Source organism: Papilio polytes, unplaced genomic scaffold, assembly GCF_000836215.1.
Source record: "Papilio polytes unplaced genomic scaffold, Ppol_1.0 DF822178.1, whole genome shotgun sequence".
Taxonomy (NCBI): domain Eukaryota; kingdom Metazoa; phylum Arthropoda; class Insecta; order Lepidoptera; family Papilionidae; genus Papilio; species Papilio polytes.
Genome location: NW_013527026.1, coordinates 2,140,011 through 2,160,182, shown reverse-complemented (window position 1 = coordinate 2,160,182; position 20,172 = coordinate 2,140,011). Strand labels below are relative to the sequence as shown.

Genomic DNA, 20,172 nt, shown 5'->3' with positions numbered 1-20,172 from the left:
TTTGTTAACATTCAATAGGCGATTTTTCAAAGTTTATTTTTTTTACTTTATGAATTTCAAAGATCTTTATCATATATGTACAAACTTTGGAACCGTCATTTTGAACCTTCCGTACTTATTGCTTGCCTACGTAGTGACAGAAATCTATGTGCACAATTGTAAGTCTCTGGGATCTGTAGATTAGGCCGTGTATTGATATATCAGTCTATCTGTCAGTCAGTTTCCTCTTTTACATATATAGATTACTAGCTTTCGCCCGCCACTCCGTCCGCGTAGAATAAAAAAAATAAAAGTGAGTAGTCTGTGTGTTCTTTCAGACTATCCGCTACATCTATGCCAAATGTTATCGAGATTCGTCAAGCAGTTTAGGGTACAAACTCTAATAAAAATGCATCCATCCATCTCAACTTTCACGATGTTTAGGATAATGTCACAAAGATGGAGTTACCCCAGTGTAAGCAAAGATAAACAGGATCCCTAAACCTATTTTACTTTTCATTTAATTATTAGTTATAGTTAGTCACCTACATGCAGAGCTCCAACATTAACAATTCCAGTCAGCCGGTGTTAATTTCACGTGAGGATTAATTCAATAAACGTGATGTTTGTAGGTTACGCATTGAACCGGTTCCTTGACGTCTGCTAAGAGATATCTGATAGGGAAATTACAAGGATATTAAACTCGTTTAATATTTGCGAGGCTACGTATTACAGTTCTCCTTTTGGAAGTAGATTATAATTTAAATATGTACAAAAAAACTGGTTTAATATTCTTACGTACCAATGACGTCATATTGTATAGTCAAACAAGGATATCTGGGCCGTTAAGTGGCGCTGCTATCGCGGTTGGTTCTGACAGAAAACATGTAAAATGTCGTTAGACGTAGGTAAAGACTATTCTATACAACAAAAATCTTGAGACATATTTTTGAAACTGATATGGTAGCGTTAGTGAGCTGTCATAATGTATTTATTTAGTTTAACTTATGCCCACCAGTTCAGATATCCTTGACGGTCTATAATATCTGGAATAACGTAAAAATATGTTACTAACTTTTATAAAATAGATTTATTTCCTTATTTTTATTACACAGTGTTAGTAATTATTTGAAGAATTCTCGTCATGCCATAGTAACCGTCAAGCGGAACCTGTAAAAAATAATTCATGTGAAACAATGAAAAGAAAATGACAAAAACGAAATTTTAAATGAGACTTCCATGCTAACTTTATTCAAATAAATCCCATTAACTTTTCAAACAATTCAATTTTAATTTAAAGCTTAATATGTATGCCAATGCATGTAACTATTAAATGAATATTACCGATTGTCCCACGGAGTTCATCCAGTAGAAATGCAACTGCGACGTCTTTCGGTAATAACCCTGAAGGCCACGGCTTCTTACAAATGGCTTTCTCACATAATTCAAGAAATCCTTTTGTCCAGACCAACGCAAATTGTCAACCCACAATAATTGACCTGGAAAAGTTTTAATTTGAACTAACGCCATCTATTGATCAGTACCCATCTTCTCTTTAAAAAGATTGCACCTAATATTAGTTTATTAACAAACTGTTGCTCGTGAATTCGCCCGTGTAAAATTATAGCGTATATTACTCATAGATAAATTATCTTTCTAATGGTGAAAGAATGTTTAAAATAGGCCCAATATTGAAGTTATTTCAATGCAATATTAGTATAATTATAGATTACAAATTAAAACTAAAAGTAAAACACAATTTAGTACATACCTGGTGTATTAGAGATTGCATCTAAATTTCCATTATAAATGGTCACCGAGATGTTTGTGTTCTGAAGTAAATATTCCACTGAAACACAAATCATTATTGTATTTCGTCGAATAAGTGACTGTTACACAGATAAGATTATTAGAAAATAATAAATACCCTTGTCGACTGCTGGTTTCATTAAAGAATTCCTGAATGCTTTTAAAACAGCGTCACGTTGTCCATCGTATATTACTTTGCCAGATAACCCTATAAGTGGTGGAACAGTCTCTTCCATAAGCTTATAATGGTCTGCTGTAAGACGTCTGTTGAAGTATTCTGAAATAAAATATTTTATTTTAACAAATCACCAGACTTTCTCTGTCTTTGACTCAGAAGGATCAGCTGTTAGAGAAATCTTTAGAGTTCACCAGTGGAACAAGCCGTTTCTTCTTTAGTATTTGTTCTCGTTTCTGATTGTGTACAATGATCAAATAAATAAAGTTCTTATTACAACTACTTGATAACTCACCTTGTAACTTATCACGAGTCAATTTCTCAGAGATGTCATCTAAGTTGAGTCCACCCGCACCAGCGTTTATGTTAACGACTTTCTTTATTGACAAAAATAAGTCGAAAGCTTCTTCATAGCGTCCATTATTAGTAAGTGTATTTATTTCATCTGAAAAGTTTTCAACTACCTTTCGTCCGTCAGCATCGATCTTTCCAAACTCTTCAAGGTAGAAACCGATTTTGGTCAACGCTTGCGCCGGTGATATTATTCCATTGCCAATACCAACTCCTTTTACAACGTTATTGAATAGGTTATTCTGTAATGCGATTGTTTGTGTTGTATTTTAAGTACTAACATGGATACAGGAGATCAAAAAATTTTACGAAAGTGTATTCCAAAAAATTTTGATTCTTTTAAGTTGTTTTATTGTTTTGAGAAATGTAAATGAACTGTATCGACTTGAATGTGGAAGTTATACTAAAAAATGTAATAAAGCAAGATATGTCTTATTTAAATCTTTGATATTAAGCCAGCGAAAGGTAAAACATTAAATTTATAATTAGTGATACTCATATTCTTAAAAATGAAAATGCTTTAGACATACTAAATACAATTTTCTAGAGGTGATAATAAACTAACTCACCTGAGCAAGACGAGCTGCTAAAGCAACCGCTAGCTGTGCCCCATGTCCTTGTCCGAAAATGTAAACTGGTGTATTAGAATACTCCTCATGTATCCCATAAAACGATTTTAGTATAGTAACTAAGTTATCAACTGGAAAAAATAAATATACTTAGATCTGAATTAATTCGAAGAAAAAAACATCCATTCACAAATACTATACCATGATCCTCGAAGTTAGTAGAAATATTATTCTCGTCTTCTGCTTTGCTATATCCAGTGCCAACTGGAGCATCGATTAACAACAAATTGAAGTATTGAATCTAGAAAAAAAAAAGTTAATTTGCAATATTGAAACACTCATACACTGATATCGTTGTATCTTTTTCCCACAGAGAATGAAATTAATACCAATGTTGGTATTAAGTTGGATATAAAAGTTGAGATTTTAAATGCTTGTATACACAATACATTATTTACTGAATAAAAAAAAACATACCCATGATTCTTGTCTTCTCAAATTAGTCCCAAACGGTCCGAACATTTCGAAATTAGCCCGAAGACTTGGCGGGACGCCTGTAACGCCATCTAGCCACACTATTAAAGGTTGATTAGGGGAGTATTCGGCAAGACTCGGCCAGAACAGCCAGAAAAGTTCCCCTACGCCTGATATCTTCGTAAATGCAACTGTATGTGCGACATTGCTAAATCCTTTTCCTTTAAGCCCTGTAAGAAACAGTCAAGTTGTTAAAACTCTTCAGCATTTCGAATAAAAGACAATTTTTATTTATCTTTATCGATATGAAATGTTTGAATTTAATAAAATTATTACCCAGCGAGGACTTTGAAGTACAGAAATACTTCTGTTATTGTGTATGCAATGTACTCATTACGTGGTTATAAAAAGGAAAAAACGACCATAAATGTACACAAGCTAACCATAACTGAAAGCGATTACATAAAATTATGTAATTAAGCACTTTTCTTGCCTTGTCTAGAAAATACTAATATGTTAATGTGGACTTACTGATTGTTTCATATGAATTTTCACTCTCTGCCAAACCTACTAGGATAGTAAGCACTGATATACAAACGAGTATACACTTCTTCATTGTTAAACAGTGTTCAAGAGAAACATATCGCAAGGAAAGTTGCAAAATATATTAACTGTAATATCAGATAAGTATTGTTAATTTATCAATATCAATAATCAAATAGATTCAATCAGAAATAAAAGGTCGTGTCTATCACATGTTTAATACCGCTTATTTGCTTATACGTTTTTTATATAAATAATTATCGTGACACATTTCTTGCGTTTATTTTGAACTGACTCTATAACTAGACTAGTATTTCATTGTTTTTAATTTATTATTTAGATCGAAAACTAATGCTTAACGGTTAACGGAAAAAAAGGGATCTTAGGTTAGGCGATAGAAAAGAAATTGAGCGGTAAAGACAGTACTGTATTTTTTTTATTTATTAAAACAATGAATATTTAGACGTGTTAACAATTTTACCTTATTTACCACTTAATCTGTTAAATCAATGAAAAATACTGAATGATCTGAAAAAAAAAAGATATTTTTCGCCTTTGATGTTTTTGATAATTATATTTTCTAATTATGATTACTATCTAGATAATGGTATCAAAGAAATCAGATATCAATAAGTTATACATAAGATTGCAAGATTTCACTGATTCTAAATCATTTTATAAATAAGGCTGACGTTTACAATCATTTGTTTCGATTGAGCAATTATATAAACATGTTGTTTTATATATTTTTAATAACCGCTTTCGTAAGTCATTGCTCTGAAGGTGAGTGGATATCACTATCACATATAAAACGTTCTTACAAAAACTAGTTAAAGCTAAATATTTACCGAGTTTAAAACAACTATTTTTTCCAAGTCACTCAAAAATTTGTTTCTATTTTGAGCCAGTGTGTTAAATTAAAACATTTCAAGATGATAACAGTGTTCGTTTTAAATTAATTAAATAATTGTATTCTAATATTTAGTGGGTACTCTATTACAATATGCCACATAACAGTGATGTTATGAAACTCTGTCAATAGTGAACTCTCTTACATTTGGTGCCCTGTAACTGTAAGAAATCTTAATAAACGCAAGCTAATAAAGCTGTATAATTTATATCAAAGCAAAATGAACACATAAATAAACGGATTCATATTATTAATATAAAGCTATCATAAATTTGGTAGCACAATCTCATGTCAACTTTAATGTCGTGACGTTTAAGGATTTCTTCTTATTAAGCATTGAATATAATATCATTTGGAACAAAAATAACTCAAAAACTTGCCTAAGCACTGATCAACACAAATATTGCCACCACTAAAACAAATTTCTTGAGACATTATCACGTTTTGTCTACGCACTTTTGAACAAAGGCCATTTCAAATACATTTCACAATATAAGTCCTTTGATTTCCCCAGTTTTAGGCATGAGAGATGTAATATCTAGTAATTTTAAAGGGGATCTTAACTGCCTTAAAGAACTCTTATTATAAGAATATCTTTATATCCATATGTTGACCTATATTAAGATATATTTGTACATAACAATTTTAATTGGAAAAAATGAAACACCGTTACGATCAATAAAGAAATGGCTAATAAAAAAAGGTACGTCACTTAATAGGGTTTTTTTAAGTTATTTTAATTATACTGCACTCTACTATGTATTTCCAGACTACTAAAAATACTTAAACATTGAAATTTTGTAAACGCACAATCTCTCGTTAATGTGTTTTAACTCGCTACTAACACCATCTAGTGTCAAAATAACAATTTGTTTATCCATGAACATAATAGTTATGTTTAAAACCATAACAATGTGTGTGAAACAATGCTGTATTGAATGAAAATTATTGAACGTTTTGGAATTTATAGACTAAACAAACACAATTTTAATTTCCAGCTCAATTCGGACCATACAAGCAAGCATCTGACTATGTTACTGTACGTGAAGGGGCTCATATGTTCTACTGGCTGTACTACACAACGGCTCCAGTCCAACATTACACGGAACGCCCTATTATAGTGTGGCTGCAGGGTGGACCTGGCGGCTCTTCTACTGGCATCGGCAACTTCGAAATTCTTGGACCACAAGATCTGGCACTAAAAGACAGGAATTATACTTGGGTATGTTTTAAAAACAATAATCATGTTACACTTAAGGCATGAACCTTCTAAAGTTTACGCTTACCTTCTAAAGTTTAACTTTACAAAAAAGTTTACGCTATTTAATTGTTAGAGAGCTTCTACACCTGCCTGGTGTATGAACAACCTGGGAAGGAGGAAAGGTAAAAATTCACACGAATTTGTTAATCTATACGTGTTTATATTACATTTTAGTAATAAAAAAATCTGCAGACACTACTATGTGTACACTAATGATGCTTTGTAAATAAACATAAATGTTTGGATTTTTTTTTAATTTAGGTTATGTTAAGAAAGTACTTTAATCTAATCGTCTGTGATATTAATCTTTGATTGATCAATGATTGCTATAACTGATTGTTTAGTTAATCCTTTAAATGATTACGGTAGATATTGGAGGAATGATTACTGACTAACGAGTTTGAAATTAACACAAAAAAAAACTGTTTTTTTTTCAGATTAAAAATTTCAACGTCATGTTCGTCGATAATCCTGTGGGTACTGGATTCAGTTATGTTGATGATGTACAATACTTGACGAAAACTAATTTGGAAATCGGTAAATTAGACATATTGTTTACAAAACTTACCGAATTTTTATTGCATATCTGTACCAAAAAATCTGTTTTTCCAAAAACAAGGAAAAAGATAACATTTTTTTAAATTGTATATATTGTGAGTGAAAACCCATGGTAAAAATTTAAAATTATCTGTTCAACAGCGACAGACTTTGTGGAACTAATGCGAGGATTCTATGACTCCCATCCTGAATTCGAAGGAGTTCCTGTGTACATTTACGGCCAGTCCTATGGAGGCAAAATGGCTATCGACATTGGCATTGAAATGCGCAAGGTAAATAGAATTAAAAAAAAACATTCACGAGAATTCTTAATATCCTTAAAAAAAACTATAAAAACCATGTAAAATTTAAACGATATTTGAATCCTGATTGCATCATAAGCTTTATGATTAGTTACTAACCTTATGGTTAAATTAGTTTCAAAGCTATCATTTATATTACAGGCAGAGAAAGAGGGTACATTGAAGTCAAATCTCCGAGGCATCGCCATGGGTAACGCATGGATATCTCCAGTGGATGCTACATTAACTTGGGGCCCGTTACTGTTAGCTGCCGGTCTGGTTGACCAAGATGGCTACGAGAGTATTCAAGCAGCTGCTAGAAAAGCTGAGCAACTGTTCAACGAAGGATCCTACGTCGCAGCAACGAACCAATGGGCGCAGACGCAACGTGCAGTGTTTGCTGCCACAACTAGTGTCGATTTCTACGATATTCTGTCATCAAGAAATGTGACACTTCCCGACACGCTGAAAAGTGCTTATGGTACGCATTTAATTTGTCTCTAAATAATTTTGCCTTTAGCCGAGACATCTATACTAATGTTATAAAGAGGAAAGATTTGTAGTTTTGGATTTTTGTATGTACTGGAATGACTCAAAAACTACTAGACCGATTTCAAATATTCTTGCAATATTAATAAGCTATGTTATCGCTAAGTAACATAGGCTATGTTTTTACTATTTATTTTAATTTCACGCGAGCGATGTCGTGAGGAACAACTAGTACTTAATATATTTTAATTTAAAAACTAAACTTTATTAGAGGCTGCAAGAGAATTGATGATACGAGATTCACCTCTTCAGTATCGCAGCACAAATGATGAATGGGATATTAACATATTAATGAATACGAGAGTAAAGCAAGCACTAAGAATCCCCGAAAGAGTCCGCTGGCAGATATCATCAAATGCGGTCTTCAACGCTCAGAACGGGGACTTTATGAAACCAGTCACTGATGGCAGTAAGTTTTTTCAATCCTGCAAGTTAAGTACTAATATAGCAAAGAGATCCATAAGGTAATTAAATATACCTAAAGCACGCTATACAGGCTCAGTTTTATCTGATGTCTATCAAATCGTTTAGATAAATCTTACAAAACTGTGAACTGTTCAGGTCTTAGTTTTTTCTTAAGCAAATTCGTTAGAGGATATTTAAATTTAATAACAGCTTTGTATGGACAAATCCTATTTCCTAATGCTTACTTATACACTGTTTTGTTTCATTTTCAGTTGAAAAATTACTAAACGAAACAGACATTATACTTACGGTTTACAATGGTAATGCGGACCTAATCTGTTCTACTCCAGGTGAGAAAAAATAATCTATAATTCCTGAATTATTATTTCACTAAATATTCTACAAACTTTACTGCTTACATCTTTTTGATTCATGATTTGACATCAGATTTAAAAGTCTAAGGGCCGGTCCCATCAAATTGTAAATTGTCTGATAACAATTCAACGTGTAAAATGTTTGACGAAATATCGGATTTTGTTACCTCATCTGACAGTGACGTCATTTTTAAGTTATCTTAGACTCTAATAACCAGGGTGGGACAGGCCCTAAACTAAATAAATATATTGCAGGACAAATACTATGGGTTGATAGACTTGAATGGGCAGGAGCTAAACAATATAAAAACTCCCCTCGTCGACCTCTCTGGGTGAACGACCGTCTCGAAGGATATTACAAAGCTCATGGAAACTTCAGATTCTTCTGGATCAATACAGGAAGTCACAGCGTAAGTGCGATACGGGTATTTGTAAATATATTAATGCTGCTATTATTCAAAGTTACATACACGATACAAGCCTTGCGGTAGGGTAATATTTTTAAAATTATTTTTTAATTGAAATGGACTGTAATGATAAGAAAGTCGTTAATTACTGTTTAAATATGGTTCGTTTGGTGCCGGTTTATAATGTTTTCCTTAGTGAGAATATAAAATGACGAAGTTCGCAATCCATTGGTAACATTTAATACATTTTGGTTACAGGCACCGAAATCTAGTCCAGAAGCGCTTAGTGCTGTTCTGCGTGATATGACGACGTTTGGATAATTTTAAATAATTGTTAATAAAATAAAAATAAGAGTTTAATTTTACATTTTATTATGAAAACTTGCATAATGAGTAAATATTCAATGGCCATATATACCCTCCTAACATAAGAATGCACAGAGCACTATTCGAATTTTCCTTTGAAGATTGTTATTTTAGGTCAGTTACAGCGGCTTGAGAATCTACAATGGCCGGGTCAAGTTGGCTTCTCGAACAGATCGGGGTGCCCTCTCGTAATAGATACTAGTTTTCCAAGGCTACTTTCCTTAGACGCCGCCGTTTCATCTCAATTGAATACTATGACCCAGTATATTACATCAAATACTCCTATTTTATTGAACTTAGCTTAACTTCCTTAAGAGTATTAGAAAAAATAACGTAAGTGAAATATGTGATGCACTGAAATGTTTATCAGCAAGTCAGAATTTTTAGACATAAAGGTGTTATAATTAACCCTCTACATACATCGGCTAAATTGTGTTCTAAAAAGCGATAACTACAAATGATGTTGAGTCTAAAACTTAGTTAAACCGTTATTAAGAGTTTTATAACTTTTTGCTTTATAAGTCTTATGTAACTTTAAAATGTTTTGCATAATCATACCGCATGATTTTGTATATAATATAAACTTATTTAACGCTAAGAAAATTGTAAATAAATATTAAACTACGCGCAATTTTAAATATCTTTAGTTGCCAAACCACAGACAAAATAAAAAGTATACTGTGGACTTACTCTTTGATCTTGTCATCACGTAAACTGCCGTCAAGCAACAACTGTCAAAGTCATCTATATTCATTTGTCAATTCATCGAATTCGATAAAAAATTATCGTAGTTTTAAAGTTAATTCCCTGCAAATGATAGCGTTAAGTAATCAAACTTAATTTTAATTTAGAGCAAAATCAGTGTATAAGATAAGAAGCCAGTATACTTAAGATTTAAACAAAAATGGCTGATATTCTTGATATATTAGACATTGAACAGCCTGGGACTGCAGAAATCACCAGAGATAGCATTCTTCATGGTGATAAAATGAAAAAGAAGTATGTGACGGCGAAAGCTGCTCGTAGACCTGAAGGAATGCATCGGGAGGTTTTTGCATTACTATACAATGACAACAAAGATCTGCCTCCACTTTTACCAACTGATACAGGTAAATTACACTATGAAATAATTTGTAAATTATCTATTAATTAAAAGCGCACTGGTATTCAGTTTCTAATAGGTTATGTAAAACCTGATCAATAAAATTATGGTATGTAGTAGTATGGTGTCTGAAATTTCTCTAGAGCATAGTTTGTTAAATGTATAGGTGAATTAAATAGTACTTTAAACCATCTTTAACTAGAAAACTTTATGTTAATGTATTGATAGTTGTTATTTAACAGTTTATATTCTTATAAATGTTATACATAATGACGTTTAATTAAAGGCAAAGCTTACAAGCAAACCAAAGCAAAGCTTGGTATGAGAAAGGTAAGGAAATGGGTGTGGGCTCCGTTTACAAACCCAGCTCGTAAAGATAATGCAGTCTTCTATCATTGGAAAAGAAAAACAGATGAAAGTAAAGAATATCCATTTGCGCAATTTAATAAGGTATGTAATTTAAAGCTAGAGATATAAGGTTATCTATTCTAATTTATGACTTTGGCCAAAATGCTGAAACTAAACTTAAATGTGTTGCTTCATAAATGTCACTTACATTCTGATTGATATTAAAATTATAAAGGAAATTGCAGTTTAAGTGTTGCCTTATCATTTAAGACACTGTTACAACTATGAAATTATGTTGAGCTGTCAGTCTAGTGAGATTTCCAATTTTATTGGAATGTATGGAGCATAACATTCATTGTAGTTTTTGGTACAAATTGTAATTGTAGTTATGTTCTTTCAGCAAGTTTCAATACCATCATATTCAGAGTCTGAATACAATCAATATCTGAAATCTGAAGATTGGAGTCAGGCAGAGACGGATCACTTAATGGACCTGTGCCAGCGCTTTGATCTCCGTTTCATTATCATCCATGATAGATGGGATCGTGCTGCCTTTAGGGATAGAAGTGTGGAAGACCTAAAGGAGAGATATTACAACATTTGTGGCATTCTCAGCAAGGTTAATTAAAACTAAAACTTTATTCACTTCATTTGCATTTAGCAGATAAAATATTTAATCTATAGTAATATTATAAAGAGGGAAGATTTTTATTTTTGTATATATTGGAATAACTCAAAAACTACTGGGCCGATTTCAAAAAAATCTTTCACCATTAGAAAGTTATGACATCACTTAGTAACAAAGGCTATAATTTTAGTATTTAATAGTATCACAATTAGATACATTGAAGAACCAATCAAGTCTATGTTTTGAAATTATTTTAATTCATAGGTGAAAACAAATCCTTGGTCAAATACAGTGACCATGGTGAATGGAGAGAAACGGGTATATCATTATGATGCAGAACATGAGAGGAAGAGAAAAGAACAATTACGACGATTATTCGACAGGACCAAAGAACAGGTAAATTTATAAACAATGTAAAAAATTGTATGTATTAAAAAATAATTAATGTTTTTTTTTCATTGCAGATAGAAGAAGAACAAATGTTACTGGCTGAATTGAAGAAAATCGAAGCCAGAAAACGTGAAAGAGAAAGAAAAACTCAAGATCTTCAGAAATTGATATCAAGAGCGGATGGTAACAGTGCTGTGGCTAACCAAACAGCTATATCCAATGATGGAATGAACACACCATCTACAGTGTCTTCGAGCATTGCTAGACGACATGACAGAAAACTACATAAGAAGAAACTTGCTTCACAACAAAGACCTATGAGAGCTATTGAAACTGTGGTAAGGTTTTTAATTGCCTTAAGTACTTTGAATTTAAATTATACCATTTTTTTATCCCAAAAATAGAACTACATTTAATAATAATGTTGTTAAAATTTATTTTGTTATGTTAGATATCTTAGTAGTTCAGAAAATTGTATGTGTTGCCACAAAAATGTATGCAGATGGAGAATACTAATAACCAGTGTGCATATGCATTTGGGCTGACATGATATTTAAAAAGATGTACGAAAAGGTCACAATTTCACATTTGATGGATCGCTGGTGTACAAAAGTTTCTGGACTTATATACTTCGATATTCAAAAATATGGATGTTTAATTTAATTCTGTCCTTTTATATTATCCAGACAGTAGAATGGTCAGGTATAAAGTTCCCGGAGGCGCGCGGCACGGGCGTGTGGCTGCGCTCGCAGCGCATGAAGCTGCCTCCTGGTGTAGGACAGCGGAAGACCAAGGCAATTGAACAGGAATTGCGACTTATGAATATTGGTATTTATGTTTATAATACTTTGATATTACATTATGTTAAAGGTATAGCTGGTGTGAACCATTTAAAATTGTTACTATATAATTATAAATGCGATAGTCAGGAAAGGAAATTGTTAATGTATTTTAAATTTACCACAGACGAATTTGATACCAGCTAGTTCTTGATTCCTTATTTATCTTATATATGAATGTTATAAATAAGTTTTTATTTCAGATGTCGCTCCAACTCCAACGGAGTCTATATGCAAACATTTTAATGAGCTGCGCTCAGATCTCGCTTTAGCTATAGACCTCAAGAACGCTTTGAATTCGTATGAATTTGAATTGCAAGCATTAAGACATCAGTATGAAGCACTCAATCCTGGGAAGGTAAAATCTTTTATTTAACAGTAGGATTTTTTCAATCAGTTAATGTATCAAGAAATTGTAGTAGAAACAATCATACTATTTTCATCTTTCTAATATCATAAACTAGTTTTTGTCCGCGACTTGTTTTCGTGGAGTTAAAAAAAAAAACAAAAGCAAGTAGCCTATGTGTTCTTCCAGACTATGTTTTACATTTGTGCCAAATTTCATTAGGATCCATTCAGCAGTTTAGGCTACAAACTCTGACAAACATCCATCTATCCAAACTTTCGTATTTGTAATATTAGTAAGATGTGAATGCTTGGATGGAGGGAAAGATGTCTGTTATTAGATATCCACACCATGGATCTGAATGTAATTTAGCATTGATGTAAATCATAATGTGAAATAATACATAGGCTATTAATATTTTTTCTAAATCCGCATGGAGAGTAGCAGGAGACAGCTAGTTTTACATAATTATTAATACAAACTCTATTTCAGACATTGACTATCCCGCCATCATTATGTAACACGTCTGAAGCTGACACAAAGCCTCTCGGTGAAATCATTGATGTAGTTGGCTCTCCGGGTTCACATAACAACACCATCTAGTATTGCCTCTGCGGAGCTTTTAATCGGGCTTTGTAAAGACTTGGTGACTGTGAAGTGATATTCATAGTAAAACCTTACCTTATGAACAATTTACATTACATTATCCAACTCATGTATCAATTTAAAATGTTTGCGATTATAATGTAGATATTTAATACACTGTACTTTACTTGGATCAATTTGATTGTTGTCTATACTAATGACCGTCTATACTAATGACCTGTCCCACCAAATTATAAATTGTCTGATAACAAAACAATGTGTAAAAATATGTTACGAAAATATCAGAAGTGTTCCGTTCTGTCAGTGACGTCATTTTTAAGATATCTGAGCATCTATCAGCCAGTTGTGGGATAGGCCTTTAATATTGTATTGTAGGAATATAATGTAATGGAAATATTATATTGCATAATAAATGTGATGTTTTGTATTTTTGTTTTTATTTCGACAATGTTTAATATTTTTTACTGAAGTATGTTGAGCAGAGTATAGAATAATGTAGAGAGTATATTAAATAACAAAAACATCTTAGGTATAATTTTATTAAAAAGAAAACTTAAAACTAAATGGCCCCCTTGGGAGCTCCATAAGCATCTGGCATTCTTTCTATAGTAAACTTATGTTCTGCAACATACATAATTGGTACTCCAGGGATTTTCCTGATTCTTCTTTTTAAATCTTTATCATTAGTAGCGACTATGTAACATTTGTGTTGTGTGACTCTTTGCACAATGCAGTCATCCGCATATGTCCCTTTGTGAAGGCAGGCTATCCTCTCAAATCGTGGGTCTTTTATAATCCTCAGTGCAACTCTGTACTTCCTACCTAATTTTTCCAACTCACCTAAGACACAGTCAGTGATATACGGAATACATTTAGCATACAGACAGTCCATCATATTCTGTATAATGTCTAATTTGTTTTTAATGGAGAAGTTTATAAAATTAGTATCAATAAGTATATGGTAAGGTGGACCTAATTGTGTATTATATTGAAAAAACAAAGCAGAGCTTGATTGAGGCACTTCGCGGATTTTCATTTCATGAGGATCGATTGGTTTCTTTTTTTTAGGTTCGGCACGATCTTTTGCTTTAATCCGTGGATCGCTCGGACTAATAAGCTTTTTCATTTTGGCAAATCTTTTTTCTACTATTTTTCTTGTCTTGCGCTGCTTACCCTGAAACCGAATGATAATCAAATGAATTAAAAATAATACATAAATGTACTGTTGTTACCTTTAATGTGTGTTCATTTTTAAGACCGTATGCACTTACCATTTTGCTTTGTAAAATGTAAAAACGTCCCGTTAATTAAAATACTTATTACTAATACTAAATCTCCAAATAATAAAACAAAACGCTTTAATAACCTCTAGAAAAACTACTAAACTCACGCTCTAATTATTTACCAACCAACTGACAGCTGGCTGACATGACAGTGATATCTGGTGACATTTGAAAAAAGGACAGTTATATGGCTACAAGTGATTTAAGCTAAACATTTTAAAATAGACAACAGTTTTTGCACTACCTAGCAATATTTAGTCTGTGCTTACATTATGACAATTTCATTTTTGTCATCTGTCAATGTGATGAACTTGTCTCTTGCTTTTCTGTCACCTTTATTATTTTCCAGTTTTAAATCCATTTTTTATTATCTCGAACAAAAGTGGTAAAACATCGTGCGTAAAACATGTCTGCACATTTATCTGCAATAGATCTCCTCAAATTGGGAGATGAGGATAGGAAGAAACCCTTTTTAAACTTATATTGGCCATATTTAATTGGAGCTACTTTTGGAGTTGGGACGGGAGTTATGATTAATTTTGGAACAAGACGACCGGTCTTTAGTGGTAATTTATTATATAACAATAACAAAGTAGATTGCACGTTTCTGAAGGTATTTACTAATGGTAATCGATTACATAACAAACAACTTTTTATTCAATGTTTAAGGTATTCAAAAACACATCTTTGGTGTGGTCGGATGGTGTGCCCTATTAAATTACGTTCAGAATAAACGAGATGAATATTTTGCTGAAAAGGACGCTGTCTATCGTCATTACGTGGAATTACATCCCGAAGATTTCCCTATTCCAGGTAAATTAATATTGTAAGATTGCAGTCCTTATAAACAATACATTTTAATAGTATAGAGCTGTAACTACAATATAGTCCTGCATTTGTAAATAATGGTATTTACTATGTTTATGTATATTGATGTCAACAAACACAAAAAAGAATATTTTCACCTAAAGTTGCTTTTCTTTTCAGAGAGAAAAAAACTAGCCGATGTTTTTGAGCCCTGGGTACCTATCAGGTAAATGGGAGATATATTGCAATGTTAACTTGAAGATTCAGTTAAAGCTTAATTTATATGCTCAGTGGCAATGTAAACATGTTATTAGTCAATAAAGTATAGATAATATGTTTTTGAATTATTTCATTTAAGATATTTGTTGTGTAGGAAAAATTCTGAAAAATGAGACATTTTTAATGATAGTAAATTTTTATTTAGACTGTCTTAAGATGTTACAAGGATACTGGTTAGTGAATATCATACACAAAGATGCAATATCCTTACTTAGTCTACTTAGCATCTAGTACATGCTACAACATATTAAAATTGTTTCCTAGAACATCTAAAAAAAAAACACATTGCAAATGTTGATTATACTTTAAATGTCCATATCAATGTAGTTTAACAATACAATTTTTTGTACATTAATTTATAATAGTTGTGACTATATTAAAGGTTATAAAACATAATTGTTTTCTTGACTAAAACTGTATTCCTTATGTGTAACATATTTCAATTCTCTACCTATAGGAATGGATTATTTACAATGCAGCTTGGGCACACAAACATAAAGTGCAAAGCCAACATAGCAATAAGATGCAGTAATATTTCAATTGGTCGAAAGTTCAAGTAAATTACTTCACTAATTAGGGAATGTAAATATCTCCTTTTCAAGATCTATGAAACTGTGGTTGGGTTCATTTTTCACATCAATTGTATGCCCAGTGTAGAGAGTGACATCTTTGTCATTCTTTAAGTGAATTTCCCTTCTATCTTCAAGACCAATTATATCAATATGACTGCTGTTATTAAAACCTTCATTCTGTGTTGAATTTTGTGATGTGTTTGCATGTTTTTTCAGTTTGTGCAGTCTCTGAAAACAACATTGGAGTAAAAAACATTGTAGAAATAAGATGATATTTATTAGAGGTATTATAGACATCGCCTAGGGAAGGGGAGCTTCAGTTTTAGCTTGAATCTGCCGATATAGTGAAGCAACCACTTTCCATAGTTGTCCACAAATGAAGATGCATTGCCTACCCTTAATCAATAGAAGAGGTGATGGACATAAACAGAATATTCCCCCTTCTTACCACCACATACACTTTTTCTTCCCATTCTTTCCTCCCAAGGATAGGGTGGAACGGAAAGGGGTCTACTATCGGCACCACACTCATCAAACTCGGAATTGCTTCCACTTCACGCCTGTCTTCTGTGTGGTTGTGGTATTGCATTGGACGGACCGGCCCATTTGTGGGAAGATGTTAAAGCATGCTCTACCACTCTTTCTCTAATTTGAATATACACTCTATTGCTATTGGAACAAGGTATCTTATTGTGTGACACTTACAAGATCTCTGGGGTGAACATAAGCAGACTTGCACTCATCACATTTGAAGTCTTTGACACCTCTGTGTTTGCTCATATGCCGAGTCAGTTCACTGGATGTTACAAATGATTTATCACACAATGAACATTCCTGCAACAACAATACATATATTTAGTTATATTTTTGAATTATTACACTTTGAAATGATAAAAACTGACTGTTTACATAATTATGAGGTCCATTTTGAAACAAAACTAAAAGACAGTTCATGAAATATAATTTAAATTATTGTTTGCCTATTTTGAGGAAAAATTCCAATAAACTCATAAAGACTAGTCCCATCACCTTATTGTACTTAATAATTTAAAACAACTTACATGATCTTTTTGACCAGAGTGGATTTTAAGATGTACCTGAAGATTACTTTGTGCTGAGAATTTTCTACTGTAAAATAGAAAGATTTAATAAGTTTTATCTCCGAGTGATTTTTGAGTCTACAAATATATGTAGTTCTGATTTACAATATTACAAATACTATTTATTGGAATAAGTTCAATTTAATTTCATTTGTACAAAATAGTTATCTCTAATATTCAAAGAGAATGAGGGGAAATAATTTAGATCAGCTCATCGGAAAACATACCAATATTAGTTAGGCGGTTTGACAACAAAATTACTTGGTAATATACACATTTTACATATACCTGCAAATTTGGCACTGAAATGGTTTCTCGCCAGTGTGTGTTCTTAAGTGTATTGTAAGGTTGTGTTTCTGTGAGAAGCCACGCGGACAGTACATACATAAATATGGTTGTTCACCAGTGTGTGTCCTAAAAGACAATCATTTCAATATATAAAAGATTAATATCAAAGAGGTAAACAATATTTCAAGTACATCCCATGAATAAATAATTGTTCTGTGGTATACTAAAAATTATCCATCAAACCAGACCATTTTATCTAAATCAGAGTTATGGAATCCTAGCTCTATCTATAGAAAGAACTATTTTGCTCCCTGATACACTCTAAACTTTACAGTCAAAAGTAAGAATCATACTGATATTATAAATGTGAAAGTTTACATGGATGAATGTTTTTTAGAGCTTGTGTCCTAAATGGCTGAATGGATTTCAATATAATTTGGCATAGATGTAAACGATAGTCTGGTTGTACACATAGGCTACTTGCGTTTGATTTTTTTAATTTCATGCGGGCGAAGCTAGTATTATATAAATTAAAATTTCTTAAAAAGTGTCTTACCTCATATGAACTTCTAGCTGAGCATTGCATCGGAAATCTTTCTGGCATTGTTGGCAGGTGTGACTTTGCTTCGGTTTGGGTTTAGGGCCGCGCTTCTTTTTTTCCGATTCTGGTTTCCTATTGTAATTTGATCTGCTCTTCTTCTGACTCAGTTTGCATTTGCTGTCAAATAGTACAATTCTACTATCTCACTTATATTATAAATGTGAATGGTTTGATGGTTGGATATTTGTTAAAAGTTATCTCCAGAATGCAGCAATTTAAAACTCAAAGCAATTTTAAATTTTAAATTGATTAAACACATTGTATAGGCTACATACCATTTTTTTATTAATGTAGCACGAGGGATCTAAAACAATAATAAAAATAGTAATAACTTTATATAAAAACATAATTAATATGAATATATTTTTTAAATACATACAAATGGATCTGTCATAACGGCAACATCATGCGACCTGAAATAAAATTTAATATATTACATGAAAAAAGCTATTATAATTTCTATGTTCATAGATTTCAATATAGATACATGACACATTTAAAATAACAATTTCCCAGCAATTCTGCCACTATAAAGCAAGATGGAATACTGGAATACTAAATTATGTGAGAAAATTACAAAAGAAATTTATATTTAGTTAACATACCATGTTGTGATTCTGTCATTACCCATCCTTTTTAATGTCGTGCGGTTTTTTGCCTACAAAAACATATAAGATATTTAATAATCTTGATTTAGTTATGAATAAATAACTTGAGATACATACAAATCTGTCCGGTGAATCTGTCATTATGCCAATATCTCTAGTTCTGTGAATGTATTAAATAAATTATATCATAATATTGTACAGTACATATCAAACTCCTAAATATATTTTTCTTTTACCTACCCACTGACTGGTTGCAATCCATGATGTTCCCTTAAACGTACATCAGAACTTTTGCATAAATGTTTAAAATGATACGCCACTCCCAATTTGTATATACAATTGCTGCAAATTTGCTCAGGTAAACCATCATCATCACATATCTGTAATTAACATGTGTGTTATTAAGTGAAACAAATTAATCATTCTATTCTTTATCAATTTAAATGCTATTTCATTGTATTCTTAAATTGACTAATAGAATTTTATATTAAAGAGTGCCATGTTACTTACCTTAACATTACTACAATACTCTATCATATCACGTAAAGATACTGTGTAATTATCAACAAAAATAGAGGAGAGAAGCCCCCCTTTGAGACATATTCTACATACGTTGTCCATTTTTTACTGTCTTCACAAGTATCTCTTGTTGTTAAGAATTGTTTACTCAATTTTTCTTGTTAATCTGAGTCTCAGACCTGCTTTCTTTAATAAAACCACCAACAGGGGGATGAAACTACGAGTTCGGGGATAAATATCTAACTGAATATTGGTGAAAAGAAAATGAAAATGTCATACATCGGCCTCTTATAGTTTTCCAATGGAAGTAGTACTTTCAGTATGTTACAAAGTACTCTGTGGAAGTACTACTAGAACAGGAATGAGCACTTGTCGATAAATTGAAGCCGAGCGAGACCTCAATAACTGTCCCTTTTATCCCTCTCCGGCGATGGTAACCATGTTGAAATATGATACAAGGACAATTCATAAAAAAAATATTTTTGTTGTCTGACGTCAGCAGATTATTGCTTCAAATGGATTTTAATGTATTATTGTTTTCATATGTATCCTCATTCCTTATTCTACATATAATATATTTTGCATCCTTTGTATAAAAGATAAAATAAAGCCTTTTTAAAAAAATAGAGCACCACCGGCTGCGGAATCCGATGACTCAAGCAACCAGTGGTCAGGGCTGCAGAGACAGGAATCTCCGCACTATGCGTGTGGTTTCTAAAATAACTGGCTTTTGAATCGGGCCCTTGATCCAACTGTCTTGCGAGAGCTTCTTGAGATGTTGGTAGAAGCTCTTCGCTATTAGCCCATAGACTAAAACGACTATCGGAATAATGGTAGTCGATATC

At 32.3% G+C, this 20,172-nt stretch overlaps 6 protein-coding genes across 6 annotated transcripts; 3 read left to right on the top strand and 3 right to left on the bottom strand.

Annotated features, from left to right (window-relative positions):
• Positions 1 to 1,050: 1,050 nt before the first annotated feature.
• On the bottom strand, positions 1,051 to 4,011 carry LOC106106795 (retinoid-inducible serine carboxypeptidase-like). The gene is made up of 9 exons (XM_013287455.1): positions 3,889 to 4,011; positions 3,361 to 3,587; positions 3,085 to 3,184; positions 2,884 to 3,014; positions 2,259 to 2,556; positions 1,907 to 2,065; positions 1,751 to 1,828; positions 1,324 to 1,478; positions 1,051 to 1,149 (listed from the first exon to the last, which is right to left on the bottom strand). Exons 1-9 carry the CDS (start codon positions 3,971 to 3,973, stop codon positions 1,087 to 1,089), a joined length of 1,296 nt encoding a protein of 431 aa, XP_013142909.1. The 5' UTR covers positions 3,974 to 4,011; the 3' UTR covers positions 1,051 to 1,086.
• A 576-nt stretch (positions 4,012 to 4,587) lies between these two features.
• LOC106106797 (retinoid-inducible serine carboxypeptidase-like) lies at positions 4,588 to 9,005 on the top strand. Its single transcript, XM_013287456.1, has 9 exons — positions 4,588 to 4,683; positions 5,809 to 6,032; positions 6,509 to 6,608; positions 6,771 to 6,901; positions 7,073 to 7,391; positions 7,671 to 7,868; positions 8,137 to 8,214; positions 8,494 to 8,648; positions 8,904 to 9,005. The coding sequence occupies exons 1-9, from the start codon at positions 4,632 to 4,634 to the stop codon at positions 8,964 to 8,966; spliced, it is 1,320 nt and encodes a 439-aa protein (XP_013142910.1). The 5' UTR covers positions 4,588 to 4,631; the 3' UTR covers positions 8,967 to 9,005.
• A 747-nt stretch (positions 9,006 to 9,752) lies between these two features.
• Positions 9,753 to 13,648, top strand: LOC106106480 (DNA methyltransferase 1-associated protein 1). Its single transcript, XM_013287060.1, has 8 exons — positions 9,753 to 10,120; positions 10,400 to 10,563; positions 10,862 to 11,080; positions 11,354 to 11,485; positions 11,554 to 11,817; positions 12,166 to 12,307; positions 12,522 to 12,676; positions 13,157 to 13,648. The coding sequence occupies exons 1-8, from the start codon at positions 9,916 to 9,918 to the stop codon at positions 13,265 to 13,267; spliced, it is 1,392 nt and encodes a 463-aa protein (XP_013142514.1). The 5' UTR covers positions 9,753 to 9,915; the 3' UTR covers positions 13,268 to 13,648.
• A 145-nt stretch (positions 13,649 to 13,793) lies between these two features.
• LOC106106690 (rRNA-processing protein FCF1 homolog) lies at positions 13,794 to 14,702 on the bottom strand. Its single transcript, XM_013287316.1, has 2 exons — positions 14,542 to 14,702; positions 13,794 to 14,444 (listed from the first exon to the last, which is right to left on the bottom strand). Exons 1-2 carry the CDS (start codon positions 14,542 to 14,544, stop codon positions 13,830 to 13,832), a joined length of 618 nt encoding a protein of 205 aa, XP_013142770.1. The 5' UTR covers positions 14,545 to 14,702; the 3' UTR covers positions 13,794 to 13,829.
• A 140-nt stretch (positions 14,703 to 14,842) lies between these two features.
• LOC106106691 (NADH dehydrogenase [ubiquinone] 1 subunit C2) lies at positions 14,843 to 15,698 on the top strand. The gene is made up of 3 exons (XM_013287317.1): positions 14,843 to 15,119; positions 15,223 to 15,366; positions 15,541 to 15,698. Exons 1-3 carry the CDS (start codon positions 14,960 to 14,962, stop codon positions 15,588 to 15,590), a joined length of 354 nt encoding a protein of 117 aa, XP_013142771.1. The 5' UTR covers positions 14,843 to 14,959; the 3' UTR covers positions 15,591 to 15,698.
• Positions 15,699 to 15,795: 97 nt separating this feature from the next.
• LOC106106689 (zinc finger protein 271) lies at positions 15,796 to 19,819 on the bottom strand. The gene is made up of 11 exons (XM_013287315.1): positions 19,319 to 19,819; positions 19,049 to 19,188; positions 18,926 to 18,968; positions 18,806 to 18,858; positions 18,580 to 18,613; positions 18,476 to 18,504; positions 18,156 to 18,317; positions 17,600 to 17,725; positions 17,273 to 17,339; positions 16,917 to 17,045; positions 15,796 to 16,439 (listed from the first exon to the last, which is right to left on the bottom strand). The coding sequence occupies exons 1-11, from the start codon at positions 19,427 to 19,429 to the stop codon at positions 16,209 to 16,211; spliced, it is 1,125 nt and encodes a 374-aa protein (XP_013142769.1). The 5' UTR covers positions 19,430 to 19,819; the 3' UTR covers positions 15,796 to 16,208.
• Positions 19,820 to 20,172: the final 353 nt, after the last annotated feature.